Raw genomic sequence first — 15,040 nt, 5'->3', positions numbered from 1 at the left:
CATCTATAAATGGCTACTTTCATTTTTACAAACTGTAAAGTGTTATACTACAGTGTTAAGAATAATACTGGGGGGAAGACATTTTTGGTTTCCCTTTCTTTCCTGTACTTTTACAGAAACTCAGTATAAGCACATATTGAGGCATAGACATAGAAAATAAATTGAATTATTATTATTAAAATTTCATTTTTTCTTAGACAAATAAACCTCAGACATCACGACCCAATCTCATCAAACCAGCTGCCCAGTGGCAAGATCTGAAAAGATTGGGAGAAGAAAGACCTAAAAAGTCTAGAGCAGCCTTTGAATCAGATAAGCGCAGCTACTTTTCAATGTGTAACTACTCATTGTTTGATTCTGGGACACAGGATGATTCTGAGGATGACTACGGTGAATTTCTGGATCTTGGGCCTCCTGGTGTCTCTGAATTCACTAAGCAAACTCACCAAACAAAAAGAGAGCCCAAACCTGGACCAAGTCATAACCAAGGAGCAAATGACATCAACCCTAAATCTGAACCAAAAATTATTATCTTGGGAAAAAGCGGCCTTCTTTTCCCAGAAAATGATCCTTTGGAAGCTCAGAACCAGTCATCTGAAGACTCAGAGACAGAGCTTTTATCAAATCTTGGAGAATCATCTGCTTTAGTAGATGATCAGGCCATTGAAGAAGACTGTTGGATAGACCATCCTTACTTCCAGTCTCTAAACCAACAGCCCCGTGAGAGAACAAATCAGGTTGTTCCCCAGGAGCGGCAGCCTGAAGCAGAACTGGGCCCCTTGTTATTTCAACATGAACTCCCAGGGCCAGCTTTTCCAAGACCAGAAGGCCAGCAGGATGGGATTCCAGGCTCTGCTTCTCCTCAGCCTGCCCATCCTCTAGGAGAGCTTGAAGACCAACAGTTAGCGACTGATGATGAAGAGCCAGGGCCAGCCTTTCCCCTGCCAGGATCTCAGGAGGCCAAATTGGAAAACCTCTGGGGGCAAGATACTGCTGAGGTAGATCAAGACCTTGTTGCACTGTTAGTGAAAGAAACAGTAAGTTGTTGTTGTTGTTATTATTATTATTATAAAAATGTAGGCATTAAATATTGCTGAGTTTTCTTTCATTCAAAAAAAGAAAAATGTGGGCTGGGATTGTGTTCAGTGGTAGAGCGCTCGTGTAGCACGTGCAAGGCCCTGGGTTCGATCCTCAGCACCACATTAAAAAATAAATAAATAAAAAGGTATAAAAATTTTAAACAAAAAAAAAAAAAAAAGAAAAATGTGGACTTTATTTTCATAAGAAGTACATATATCTCAATGTATAGAAAAAATAAACTGAAGAAATGAAAATGGAATCAGAATTCCTTAATCTATACTTAATCTTCAGGAAGCCTTCTAGGGTGGTAGCTACATACCATGGTGTTGCAATACTGCAAATCCCTGTTTTTCAAAGGCCTCAAGTTCACTCTAGATTCAAACCTTTACAGCAAATTTATTGAATTTCCTAGACCCATGCTGTCCAGTATGACAGCATGTACCCTCAGTTATATGTAAACTCCCAGATGTTTATGTTTACATGTCTTACAATTAAATAAAATTATAAATTAGGTTCCAGTAGCTGGGTCACATTTTAGTGTTAGTAGTCATGTGGGGCTCACAGCAAACAAAGTATGTTTTCATCATTGCGGTAGTTCTGTTGGACAGAACCACTATGAAGAGTAATGTAGGCCTTTTATGTCTAGAGTCAGCTGCTTTTTGCCTTCGATGAAGTCCCCATCCCTCCTTCTTCACCCAGGGTTTTTCCATCTGGCTTACTATGTGTGAGCCTCTTGAGGGCAGGCATGGGATTTTAATCTCATTTGTCTTTGGGCTCCTTTTGCCTGGGTAGTGGTACTCAGTATGTTTTATATAATGAATGGGTGTGCAAAATGAGATCATGGGCCAAATGTAGGACTCCTCTAGACTTCATCTTCTGTGTATTCTGATGAACCTGGGAACCCAGTGCTTAATTTTAAGCCACATACAGAACTGCTTTACAGCCCCTTTTTTAAAAAGTCCTTAGTCATTCATTTTTACACTTATTACCATTGGGTTTTAATTGCCATTTATTTCTAGTGAATGAAATATAGTATTCTTATTTCCTTCACAGGAAGCAAGATTTCCAGATGTAGCAAATGGGTATATTGAAGAAATAATTCACTTGAAGAATTATTATGATTTGAATGTGTAAGTATACCACCCTGCTGCTTTTTTTGGTGGTGGTAAATAGTACATAACATTAAATTATCATTTTAACCATTTTTAAGTGTACAGTTCAGTACATTAAGTAGATAATCATTATGCAGCAGTCACTACCAGCTATCTGCAGAACTCTTTTTTTATCTTTCCAAATTAAAACCTTGCACCTATTAAACAGTGACTCCATGTCCTCTTCTTTCCCAGTCCTTAGTATCTACCATTCTTTCTGTCTTAAGGAATTTAACTACTTTAGACCTGTCATGTAAGTGGAATCATACAGTGTTTGTCCTTTTCCAACAGGCTCATTTCATTTAGCACTGTATCTTTTAATGATGGTAATTCTAACATTAGTCATATACAGACTGTTCTCTGGTTCTTGGAGAATCCATGATTATGTAATTATGATACCTGATTGTTCCTGAGCATTCACTGCTGGTGCTTTGATCATGATGTTTAAAGTTGTTTTCTTCCCTACAATAGTAACAGAAAATGTTTTGCAACCAATCTGCCTATAAATGCACGGGAAAAGTGTCCTGAAGAAAATAAAATGAAAAATAAGTCTATTTATTCTTTTGCTCTTTGTCTTCCTTCTAGTGTACCAAAGGGAAAGAGTTGCATATTTATTTTTTATTGGTTTACTTTGGTGTGGGGGATTGAACCCAAAGGCTCTTTAACCCTTAGCTATTTCCCTAGCCCTCTTTTTTTTGGAGACAGAGTGTCACTAAGTTGCTTGGGTTATGCTGAGTTGCTGAGGCTAACCTTAAAATTGTGATTCTCCTACCTCAGCCTCCTGAGTTAGTGGGGTTACAGCTATACACCACCACACTAGGTTATAAATTTATAAAGAAACGTTGAATATTGAAGGTTAATCAAATTTTCAAAGAATTAATGTGGTTTTTTTTTTTTTAAACAAAAGAAGAAGTAGTATACTTAAACCCCTGTCCTCAAAAGCCAAGTAAGTCTTCTGTGGTTCTCAGCCAAGGGTACAAGTGGGTCTGTTCACCTCAGCTCCTTTTTTATTTGTACAACGACAGGTCGATGCCAGTAGTGGCCTTGCATAATTCTACCTTTGTGTCTGTCCAGAGGCAGCAAGTTGCCAAGTTTTAAACCAGGATTGGATTAATATTTCTTAATCTATTTATCTTCTTAATTAATAGTAGGCCCTGCTTGTGTGTGTTTTTTTAATATCACTGCCCCCCCACACACATCATTTTTTACCATAAAAAATTGGTGAATACCCATATATTTACCACTTATATTATTATCTTGTATTCTGCTGTAAAGGTGATTTTTTTCGTTTTACTTCTTTCTATTTTTTTTCTAAGTAACTATGAATTTAAGGAGTTTTAGGTCATGGTTTAGAAACAATTACAGTCATTTTCTTAATACTGAAATTGTTTCATTTTTAACCAAGGGAGTTTCTTAAGATGCAGCTATATCTTTTTGGTGTGAACTCATTAGACTCTGAGCACTTCCTTAGTTCCTCAGATAATATCATAGTGCCCTAGACTTGCCTTGAACTTCTTCTGCCTCAAACCTGAAATCTGTCAGTCTCTTAGAAACCCTAAATTTGGGGCTGGGGATGTGGCTCAAGCGGTAGCGCGCTCGCCTGGCATGTGTGTGGCCTGGGTTCGATCCTCAGTACCACATACAAACAAAGATGTTGTGTCTGTCAAAAACTGAAAAATAAATATTAAAAATTAAAAAAAAAAGAAACCCTAAATTTTTAGATGAGGATTGAGATTTATAAACTAAGATCTCAGAATTGCTATCATTCTGTGTAATCCTTTCACTTGGGTACGAAAAGGAGCTAGAGGTAAGCGCTTATTCTCTCTCATTTTCCTGCTAGACCTATCTATCTTAGAGGACCCACAATTGACATTGGACGAGAGAAGTGAGAACAGGGCTATTGGGAAGGAATTAGGGGTTGAGCACCCAGATGAAGATGGGTTACCCTACACATCATCAGGATTGAGGAAAAAGAAGGATAGAGAAGAGGGGAAGCCACAGTTGCCCTACAAGCAAAGATGCTTTCTTGCTTCTGAACCCCACCCTGGCTGTGGGTTCATACCTAGTACAGTCTGATCGTCCTGCTAATGGATGAAGAGCTTGGATAGTTAACTTTTTCATACTTTTCGTGATGAAGAATAGCTACTTTAGGCCCGAAGCTATAGCTCAGTGGCAGAAAGCTTGCCTAGCACGTGTGAGGCACTGGGTTCGATCCTTAGCACCACATAAAAATAAACAAAAAAGTAATATCTACTTTTCTTCTAAATGCCCCAATTTGACACTGTTGAACCATTAGTAATTTCAGTGACTTCCTTGCATTGACACCCAACTAATGGGTAAGTTTCAGAGAAGTTTGCATTTATCAGGATGTTCATTGTTTTGTAAACTAGCAAGCAAAAAAGAAATTCATTGTGATTATTTTTGTTTATTATTTGTTTAGTTTTTCTGGCTGCAAACATCTTGATTATTTGATGGGCCAGTTGTCCTTTATTTTCAAATACTACATTTCAATCAGTGGGCATAATGTGGGGCTAGAAACAGTACGAAAGTAACATCATGTGTTTTTGCAGACTTTGTAATTTTCTTCTGGAAAATCCAGATTATCCAAAGAGAGAAGATAGAATCATTATCAACCCCAGCAGCAGTCTGCTCGCCAGCCAGGATGATACAAAGGCAAGTGTCCTATGTGAGTTTTGCCATTTCTACTTGAAAATGCTGTGCCTTTTTCTTTATTCTTATGGAAAGGAAGATTTTTGTGTGGACATATTTTTAAAGACTGAACTATTTTCCCTAAGATAGGATCTCACATTGTACCAGTACTTTGGAATCCCTCACCCTGAGCCATTTTGAATTCCTCTAATTATTCCTTTAATCTTTCCTTTTCCACAAAGAGTTAAGCAAATCCTTCCTATCTTTAATCCTACAGAGGAAATTCCTTAACGTGGAATAAGAATTGGCCAGGATTGTTTGTATTGTTATAGTAGTATTATTTTAAGCATTTTATTATGAACATTTTCAGACACACTGAAAAGCTAAAATATTTTATATTAATAACCTGTATTCCCAACAGTGTTGCTACAAAAAAGTTAACATTTTATTAATCATTGTCTTTGTTATCTAAGCCAGCTTTCAGTATTTTGAATCATGGAGGAAGCTATAGTTCAAACCAATGCATTAAGCTCTAGTGCTTGGTCGTCTGTTCCCCACAGTTTCATTTGACTTTTTTCCATGTTCTGAAGTAGGAAAAATTTTTTTTTTTTTTTTTTTCCTTCCCTCTAAACATTTTATGGGAGGAAGATGGCTGAAAGATTGGGTTCAAATCTCTAGCTGTATCTTACTCTAACTAGTATCTGGACTAGTTTAAGATCTCTGATCCACCATTTCTTCATCTCTGTTATGGAGCTGATAAACCCCCTCATAGAGTAATTATGAGAAAAATGAGATTATTCTTTTCTGTAACAGGTAATTCTTAAAATGATTTCTCTTTCATTAGGAAATGCACTATCTGGCCTCTAATTTTGTGCTTCTCTCTCGTTTCAGTTGCCTAAAATAGACTTTTTTGACTATTCCAAATTGACTCCTCTTGACCAGCGCTGCTTCATCCAAGCTGCAGACCTCCTGATGGCCGATTTCAAAATGCTCAGCAGTCAGGACATTAAGTGGGCCCTGCATGAGCTCAAAGGACACTATGCAATCACTCGAAAGGTACTCTACTTGATCTTCCTGTTGGTGTCATAACTTTTTGGCTACATTTCTTGTGATAAAGAAATGAAGAACTACAAGACAGATAAAACTCACCATCTCCTGGAAAAAAAAAAAAAAAAAACTCAGCTTGGCAGAAATTGAGATGGTTTATGATGCAGAGAGCTAAGGAGTGTATCAGGGTACAGATAAATAGGCAAAGGTATTTATTAAACAGAAAGAATTATTAGAGTAAAAGCAGGTAGGTTTCAGTTTGAACATGAAGACTAGAGGTTGATATACTTTATTATGGACTGCAGGATGAAATATGAAGGGCATGCTGACCCCGCTACTGCCTCATTTGCTTTGACTTGCGACAGGTCACACAATCATCCTCCAGGTGGCTCAGTGGTGTCAGGAACACAGTGGTGTCCAGTGACAGTGGTTTGCCTCAGGAGACAGTAGGCAGCTCCTAAAAATTCCCAGTACTTTCCCTGAGAATTCCAAAGGAAATACCATGTGAAGACCTGTGCTCCAGGACTTAGGTTCTGGTGTCTGGTAGGTAGCACAGACACTCATTTAAATGAGAAGCATATTGCACAGTGCCCATTCCATTGCATTGATCATTTGGGACAGGATGAGCACCAATGACATCCCTAGTTTACTCCTTTTGTTCCCCTTGCTATAATTAAATCCTGTTCTGCCAGAGTGCTTGTAATTCCCTGAAAACGTGGGCTTCCCAGGAGCCAAACATGGAGTTATTTTAATGGTTAAGATACCCACAGGGTGCTGGGCTCCATAGTGCACACCTGTAAGCCCAGCTAGGGCGAGACAGGAGGATCACAAGTTCCAGGCAAGCCTGGACAACTTAGTGAGACCCTGCCTCAAAATTTAAAAAATAAACAAAAAAGGTTGAGTACTGCTAGATTAAAACCTGGTGCTGGGGGATGGAGGTGGGATAGGAGGGATGACAGTTTAGGACATCTTGCTATATTAGAATGATGCATGAGAGTTCTGCACTGAAGACAGTGACTGCTCTGTGGGAAGGAGAATAGAAGGTAGACCCAAAGACATTCTTATATTATACTAATAGTACTGCTTCTCTTTGCCACTCCCAAATGTGATCACTCAGGAATTTATGTTCACTGTAGAGACCAGGTCACATTTCCCTGGGCTTGTTTTTAATTCTTTATTATAAACATCATAGACTTACATGTGTACTTTTACATAAGTAAAGATTGTGGGCTGGGGCTGTGACTCAGTGGTAGTGCACTCATCTGGAGTGTATGAAGCACTGTTTTTGATCCTCAGCACCACATATAAATAAATAAATAAACTTATTGTGCCCATCTACAACTAAAAAAAAATTTTTAAATAAATAAATAAAAGTTTAATGACGAGCCCCCATTTACCTATCACTTGTCTTTGGTAATCCTCAATTCACTCTCAGTTTTGTTTCATCTCTACCCCTAGCTATTTTCCTCCTCAAGATAATTTTGAAATAAATTTCAAATTGCAAACATCTTTTTTTTTTCCACAAGTATTTCAGTGTTCAAAAAGGTAAAGATTCTTTTTAAAAACAAAATCAAAATACCATTATCACACCTTCAAAATGAAATCATCAGTATCCAGTCAGGGTTCACATTTCTCTGAATATGATAGAAGCCAATTCACAGCTTGTTGATCACATCAGGTTTCAAGTAAAATCTGTTTATAGGGCCAGGGCTGTAGCTCAGTGGTAGAGCACTTGCCTAGCACATGTGAGGCACTGGGTTCAATCCTCAGCACCACGTAAAAAAAAAAAAAAACAAGTGAAAGCATGCTATCCATCTACAACTACCAAAAAAAAAGTGTTTAAAAAATCTATTTATAGCCATTCATTAGCATTAATATGTTGCTTAATTTTCTTATAATCTATTCTCACACCTTCCCACTCTATTTTTTCTTGTAACTTTTTCTCTTTTCTTTTTTTTTTTGGTACTGGGGATTGAACTCAGGGACACTTGACCACTGAGCCATATCCCCAGCCCTATGCCCTATTTTGTATTTTATATAGAGACAGGGTCTCCCTGAGTTGCTTATTAGCACTTTGCTTTTGCTGAGGCTGGCATTGAACTCGTGATCCTCCTGCCTCAGCCTCCTGAGCCACCACACCTGGCTCTAGCTTTTTTATTAGAAAAAATGGGTTGTTTATCCTAGAGGTTTTAACAATTCTAATTTTGCTGACTACACCCCATGTTGTTACTAACTAGTTCCATTGTCCCCTGCATTTCATATAAATAGCTAAATTATCTAGAACCTTGATCAAACAACTTTTGTTTTGTAGATTTTTGTTTGTTTTGCTTTATTTACCTCGTATTTTAATTCCCATTCTGCTCCTTGTTAGTCTGTGATTTGAGCAAGTGTCTAAAACTTGCTGAGCTTCAGTTTTCTTATAGTGTGAAGTGGATCTCTTACTTGGCTATTAGAAGAATTAGATGAAACAACTGGTGGGGAGGGTGGGGGCCTAAACTGCAGCATTATTTTCATTTCAGTACCGCGCGCTAACCACTGCACAACTGGAGCCACTGCAGCATTATTTTCAGAGCCAGTCCTTGAGATGATGTTACAAGAGCTTTCGGATGACTTATACCCTCCTTGGGTTTGTAGCACTGGATTCAAACCATAGAGAATTGTCACCCAAAGAGTGCCTGACCTGTTCTGCTTCTAGTCTAGGGTGGGGAAGCTCAGCATGCAGGAGATGCTGCTCCCTGTATGTGTGCAATTTTATATCAGCTCACCTCTTTTTATGGAAGTCTTCTGTAGATAGGAACCTTGGGAACCCCAGAGTAGCTATAACGTTTCTATGCCTTTACATTTTTTTTGTTTTGTAAAGCTCTCTAGGGACAAAAATGCTATCTCAGTGCCAAGTGTTTTTAATGAATAACTTCTAGCGAGGGAACTGGTAAAACCTTAAAATTCATAGCAGCAAATAGATCATAAAATGAATATTTATCAATTCATTTCCCTGGTTGAAGTGTCAAATATTGCTAAAATGCTTATTTATAATTTGGGGGGTGGAGGGTAGTGCAGGGGATTGAGCCCCTAGGGCTTTGGCTTTGTGCTTCTAGGCAAGCATTCTGTCAACTGAGCTGTATTTCCAGCCCCTTGTTTATAATTTTTTAAATGGCAGGCTGAAGGCCTCTTCTTCAACCTTTTCCTCTGCTCTCCAGAGGCAGCTTCTCTACTTTATCTATTTTTTATCTTTGTTCTGAAATTTACCCCCATGTTTTTTAACATATTTGTGCTTGAACTGATGAGCTTTGAAAATTATTTATAGCTTTCTCTTGTGATAGATAAGGATCCTAGCTCTTACTTATATACCCACCTACTCATCTTTTTGATAGACATGTTTTTTGTCAAATCTATTTTCAAAGTTTCATATTTTTCTTTATTATGATTATGGGAATGTTCACTGCTGGGCAAGTATCATAATGTTTCCTTTGTTGAATTTCCTATTTACCCTGGTGTTAAGATTAACTGTCCCCCATATTTTCATTTGCTTTGGTTTTCTGTTGTATTGTTTTGGTTAGCTAAGTCTCCAGACACAACAGCTCAAACACAGTTCTGCATATTGTCTCAGCTGTCAGTTTAGCCCTCTGTTCATTATCCCAGTCTTCCTCCCTGCTCCAGGCTTTTCTGTCTATTCTATGTACTTTGTGCACAACCATCATCCTGAGACTTAACTTCACCTTCATTCTCAGGAAATCCCGTCACTTTTCTCCTTTCTCCTGCATTCTAGATCCCACAACTGTCTGTCTTGATTTGCATACTCAACACTTAACCGAGAGCCCCACTGTGTTGAAAATACTTCCCCTCTAATTTTTTCTAGATAATTTTGCCACAGATGTGAATACCTCTTTTGTTCAGTTTGTTGATTGCCTACCTCAGTCCATGCACCAGAAATATCATAAGAACAGTACATAGCCCCTTCCCTTCTAGGGCTTAATACTATTGAGCCATCTTGGGGTTTTATATTGTTGTTTGTTTTCCATGCTGGCAATTGAACCCGGGCTTGCACACGGTAGGCAAACACTCTACCACTGAACTACATCCCTCGCCCTAGGCCATCTTTTTTAACCCACTCTTAACTTTTGTACTCTAAGGTAGTTGTTTTCAGCATCTCTACCCCTTGGACTTCTGTTTTTCATGTGGCTTTAATGGTCATCTTGGTCTCTGCACATCCCCAGCTCCAGACCCAGCTTCTTTACAAAGATAGAGTCTCTGTTTACCCTGCAGCCTTAATGGCATCCCATACCCATTGTAGTGTTTCCTGGTCATTTGTTACAGAAGCTTCAGCCATTGTAACTGATGTCCTAAAAATCTTATTAGACTATATCCTTAACTCTCGGCATTAGTATTTGAGTGGCTGCTTGTGGCTGCTTGATTTATGAATGTGAACAAACTGGGAGGATGCAGTCTAGAACTAGACAGCCAAAGTAATACTGTTCTTGAACACCTCTTATTTCTAGGATTCTTACTTGATGGTAGATACCAGGCAAACCCTGAAAATACTGGCATCAGTAGACTATGATGTAGGAGCTAGGAGTGTAGCGCAGTGGGAGAAAGCACATGCCTGGCATGCGCAAGGCCCTGAGTGGGATCCCACTACCATACACAAAAAAGTAGCACATAGAGTAGCTTCCATTCTGGTTAGGGATATTAGGTTGAGAGCACTAGGAAAGAAGATGTCATATGAACAGAGTCTTTGGAAAAATGTTTTCAACTGAGCAATGATATGTACAAATGCTTAGAGCCCAGAAAAAGTGGCCCGTGTGCCTTGGGGTTGCATAGATAAGCATTTCTCAAAAAGAATTCTCATCTTATAATCTGATTCTGTCTGATCTATTTAATTAGACTTTGAATCAATAGTAATAGAAGTGATGATTACTAAGATAACCATTAAGGTAAGGATTTGGAGACTCCTTTAATTTATATACCACATTATTATAGATAGAAGTACTAGTTGATGTTGTTATTATGTGGCTTTTCCTCTGACATTTAGAAACAGTATTTAAATAGGATAATGATCCCTTTAGGTTTCCTGTGTGGATCCTCAACCTGTGGCTTGGTTACAAAACAAGCATACCACCATTCAGGAGCTCTGAGTTCATATTCCAGTCTCATAGCATGCTGAAAATGGCACATACACTTTAGTTACTTCATTTGTGAAATGCGGATTGTGATTCTTGTCCAACTTTCTTTCCTGGACTTCTGCAAACACTCTAGTTAAAGCATGGGGCATCCTTTAGATAAGACTTGGTAAACATTAGTAGTCTTGCAGTTGACTGCAAAAATGTGACTTTAAGATCAGTGAGAATCTAAAGGCCTGGATGTTCCAGAAAAAAGGACTAGAAAGCAAGGTTCCTTAGCCACAGAAAGCTTCATTTGGAGAGGCAGAAAGGTAATTAATACCATGGATATTGCTATTGGCTAACTTTGATGAGCTGTCATTGAATGTATGAGGACAAGGTGCTGGCGTTAAGGAGAGGTACTGTAGTTCCAGTACTGCTTGAGTGTCATTCTAGCTTTGGCTGCATTTTGGTTTTTTGTGTGTTTTGCTTTGTTTTGGTACTAGGGATTGATCTTGGGCACTCAACCACTGAGCCACATCTCCAGCCCTATTTTGTATTTTATTTAGAGATGGGGTCTCACTGAGTTCTTAACACCTTGTTTTGCTGACGTTGGCTATAAATTCGCAATCTCCCTGCCTCAGCCCCTGAGCAGCGGGGATTATAGGTGTGTGCCACTGTACCTGGCTTGGCTAGGATTTGACATGGGCAAGTCCTTTTGCTCTAAGCCTTGATTTCCTCTCCTATAAAGGAGTTATTGCCTGCCTCAGAGGACTTCTGTGAGAACTAAGATAGTAGAAAGGCCATAAGGGCAGGTATGGGAGTAGATTAAAGTAAAAGGTGATCCATCCTTCTTCTATAGCTAAGGTGCTTGTTTTCTTTTATTACTTTACCACATGGATACATATGTAGCTGTTTCTCCAAGATGAACAGATTCAGAATATATTCATTAGCCACCTGCCTATAGCCACCTATCTGTAACTCATATATATCCCTTATAACTTTGCATTTATCCCCTGATAGGTGCTCCATGCAATCTGTACGAGTTGTTAAGGATGCACCATGAGCTATCATAACATTCCTTGTCTTTCAGAGGTGTACACTGTGGTGGAGGAGATGAAGTGAATCTGAGAAGCAAACAAATAACTAATTACAACCATGACCAATACTTTGAAAGAAAAGGGGGTGACAGAGGACCCATAGAGGATCTCCCTGAATATGACATAGTAGTCACAGACCAGGGCTGGAGTAGCTGAGTGGTAGAGTGCTTGTCTGGCAGGTGTGAGGCACTGGGTTCGAACCTCAGCACCACATAAATAGATAAATAAAATAAATGTATTGTCCATCTAAACTAAAAATATTTTTTAAAAAAAATAGTCACAGGACTAAGTAGCAGTTAGGTGAAATTGGGGGAGGGCATGGTAAACAGTAGTGTCATTTACTCAAGGGAAGGACATGGTAAAAAAAAATATGGTTCACACCAGGTGCAGTGGCACATACCTGTAAGACAGGAGGATCACAAGTTCAAGGCTGGCCTCAGCAACTTAGGCACAGACCTAAAATAAAAAGAGCTGGGATGTGGCTCAATGGTAAAGTACCCCTGGGTTCCATCCCCAGTACCAAAAACCAAAGAACTTGTTTTCAGGGAAAGAATCGTGAATTCAGCCTGGGAAACATTGAATGGCTGGCATAGTGAGTATACCCCATGAGACAGCCAAGGAAAAAAAAAAAACAAAAAAATTCTTTGGGTGATTTAATTGACCAAAAAGGTTGGAAATTTGGGCTGGATGCAGAAAGTTGAGGGTTATCAACATGTGGAAAACAAGTTCATCAGACTAGATGAGGTACCTAGAGAGACTAACCTAGGTAGCCAGGCATGGTGGTGCACACCTGTAATTTCAGCTGCTTAGGAGGCTGAGCAGGAAGATCACAAGTTTCAGAACAGTCTCAGCAACTTAGTAAGACCCTATCTCAAAATAAATTTTAAAAAATTGGAAAGGACTAGAGATGCAGCTCAGTTGTAAAGAGCCCCTGCGTTTAATCCCCAGAACCAGGGGCAAAGAGAGAGAACTAAGACTATAACATGAAGAGAGGAGTCCAGAAAAGGAGCAGACAGAGAGGAAGGAGGAAGTAAGAGAGTGGAACAGTTAACATGATTAAATACTGTTAGCAGATAAAGGGAGAGGACTCAAATGTAGGTGGTAGACTTAGCCCCTTATGGATTTGTTTGAAGTATGGGGATGGAACCCTGGGGTACTCTACTGCTGAGCTACATTCAACCCCTTTTAGTTTTGGGGACAAGTTTCACTAAGTTGCCTAGATTCAACTTGATACCACGAACTTGGATACTCCTGTATCAGACTTTGGAGTAGCTGGGATTTCGGGTATGTGCCATCATACTTGACATTAGCTTCTTGTTAGTAAGCACAGATAGCAGGTGAAAAGTCAGGTTAGGTGCCATGTTGCAGGGGTTTAGAAAGGGCATGCTCACAACAGGAGGGAAAATGGTGAAACAGTGTCTAGACTGCTCTTCAGAGAAGTTTGGCTATAAAGGGGCAGAAGAGAGAAGGGCCACCAGCTGAAAGATAAATGAGATCAAAAGGGGAAGGAATTTCTTTTTTTTAAAATGGCAAAGACTTGAACTCATTAAGAGTTGATTAGGAAGATTTAAGAAATCAAAAAGAGGAGAAATTTGAAGGTGTGGAAGAAAAGAGATAAGAATGGTTTTAAGAATTTTGAACTCCAGCATGCAGTACAAAAGGAAAGTTGTAGATGCAAAGAAAAAAGAGCATGAGAAGAGAGTGCTAAACAGAAACAGCACTTGAGAGAGCCAACAAAGTACAGCTCGCAGCTGGGTGTCACATGGTTCAACCTGTACTCATGCAGAAACAACTTATATTTTCTTAATGCTGTCCCTTAATCTTTCAGTAAGCATTTTTATTCTGCCTCCAGCATTTTATGAAAAAAGAAAATGAATATAATGACATGCTACTTATTTATTTCACCCCTACTTGCCACTGTTGAGCAGAGCAGGGGAGGTAGCTCACTGAGTGAAGTGAGATTTGGGTATGGCCTGTGTTTTGCTTGTTCTTGTTTTCCATTTACAGTGGTAACCTTACCCTTTCTCAATTTTTAGGCCTTTTCTGATGCCATTAAAAAGTGGCAGGAGCTTTCACCAGAAACCAGTGGGAAAAGGAAAAAAAGAAAAGAAATGAATCAATATTCTTACATAGATTTCAAATTTGAACAAGGTAATGGCAAGCTGAATGTTATAGCTGATAGCATGTGAAGCTGCAGTGCCAAGCCTTCCCTTTCGGTGTGGTCACTAAAGGAGGTGGTGTTATCTGCTGCTTACAGAGTGTCGTGCTGGGCTAAGGAGTGACTCATAAGGACTATTTAGACATCACTTCATAATTTATAGAAAGTTGCTACAGTGTTGTCTTCCTTATTCCTGCTTAGGTTACATTATGACACAAAAATTTTGAGCAGGGTTAAAGAATTCACATGTGGGCAAGTGGGAACACTGCTAAGCTTGAAAAAAAAAAGAACTGTCTGGAAGGTTTAGTATTCTTCAATAGTGGCCACCTCGACTAATGATTGCTCACTGCAGAGGTGGTCCACTTACTCACCTCAGTGTGGGTCTAATAGCCACATGCTTCTCAAATTCTGTTACTCTTATTGATGAAATAACTGCTGAAAGCCCTTTCTGAGACATTATTTTAGTTCTGATCCCTCCCAAAAGGTTGCCTGATTAATTTTAAAACATTTCATCTGAGTTGTTTGTGTTCGACAAAAGAGTTTACGACAGCTTTTTCCATAGATTATGTCACAAATAGGAATATTTTCATCAGGTATGGTAGTACACACTTGTAATCCCAGTGACTTGGGAGGCTGACACAGGAGGATCACAAGTTCGAAGCCAGCCTCAGCAACTTAGGCCTTTGACCCTGTCTCCAAATAAAAAAATAAAAAGAGCTGCAGATGTAAGTCAGAGGCAAAGCATCTCTGGGTTCAGTC

At 39.1% G+C, this 15,040-nt stretch overlaps 1 protein-coding gene across 2 annotated transcripts in view; it reads left to right on the top strand.

Annotated features, from left to right (window-relative positions):
- The window catches only part of Rnf216 (ring finger protein 216), a 136,774-nt gene that overhangs the window by 33,896 nt on the left and 87,838 nt on the right, over nt 1–15,040 (top strand). Inside the window, exons 4-8 of one of the 2 annotated variants that reach the window (XM_046453816.1) lie at nt 369–1,037; nt 2,134–2,210; nt 4,802–4,904; nt 5,772–5,936; nt 14,160–14,274. In XM_046453816.1, coding sequence (XP_046309772.1) covers nt 369–1,037; nt 2,134–2,210; nt 4,802–4,904; nt 5,772–5,936; nt 14,160–14,274 — 1,129 coding nt within the window. Of the gene's footprint in view, nt 1–197; nt 1,038–2,133; nt 2,211–4,801; nt 4,905–5,771; nt 5,937–14,159; nt 14,275–15,040 lie in introns of both variants that reach the window. The other variant, XM_046453815.1, reaches the window with a different exon arrangement.

The sequence above is a fragment of the Marmota monax genome, unplaced genomic scaffold (genome assembly GCF_021218885.2).
Source record: "Marmota monax isolate L192 unplaced genomic scaffold, Marmota_monax_Labrador192_F-V1.1 WCK01_AAM20220418_F8-fsc00338, whole genome shotgun sequence".
Lineage (NCBI taxonomy): Eukaryota > Metazoa > Chordata > Mammalia > Rodentia > Sciuridae > Marmota > Marmota monax.
Note: the sequence above shows the minus strand (reverse complement) of the source record. Positions and strands in the feature narration are given on the sequence as shown.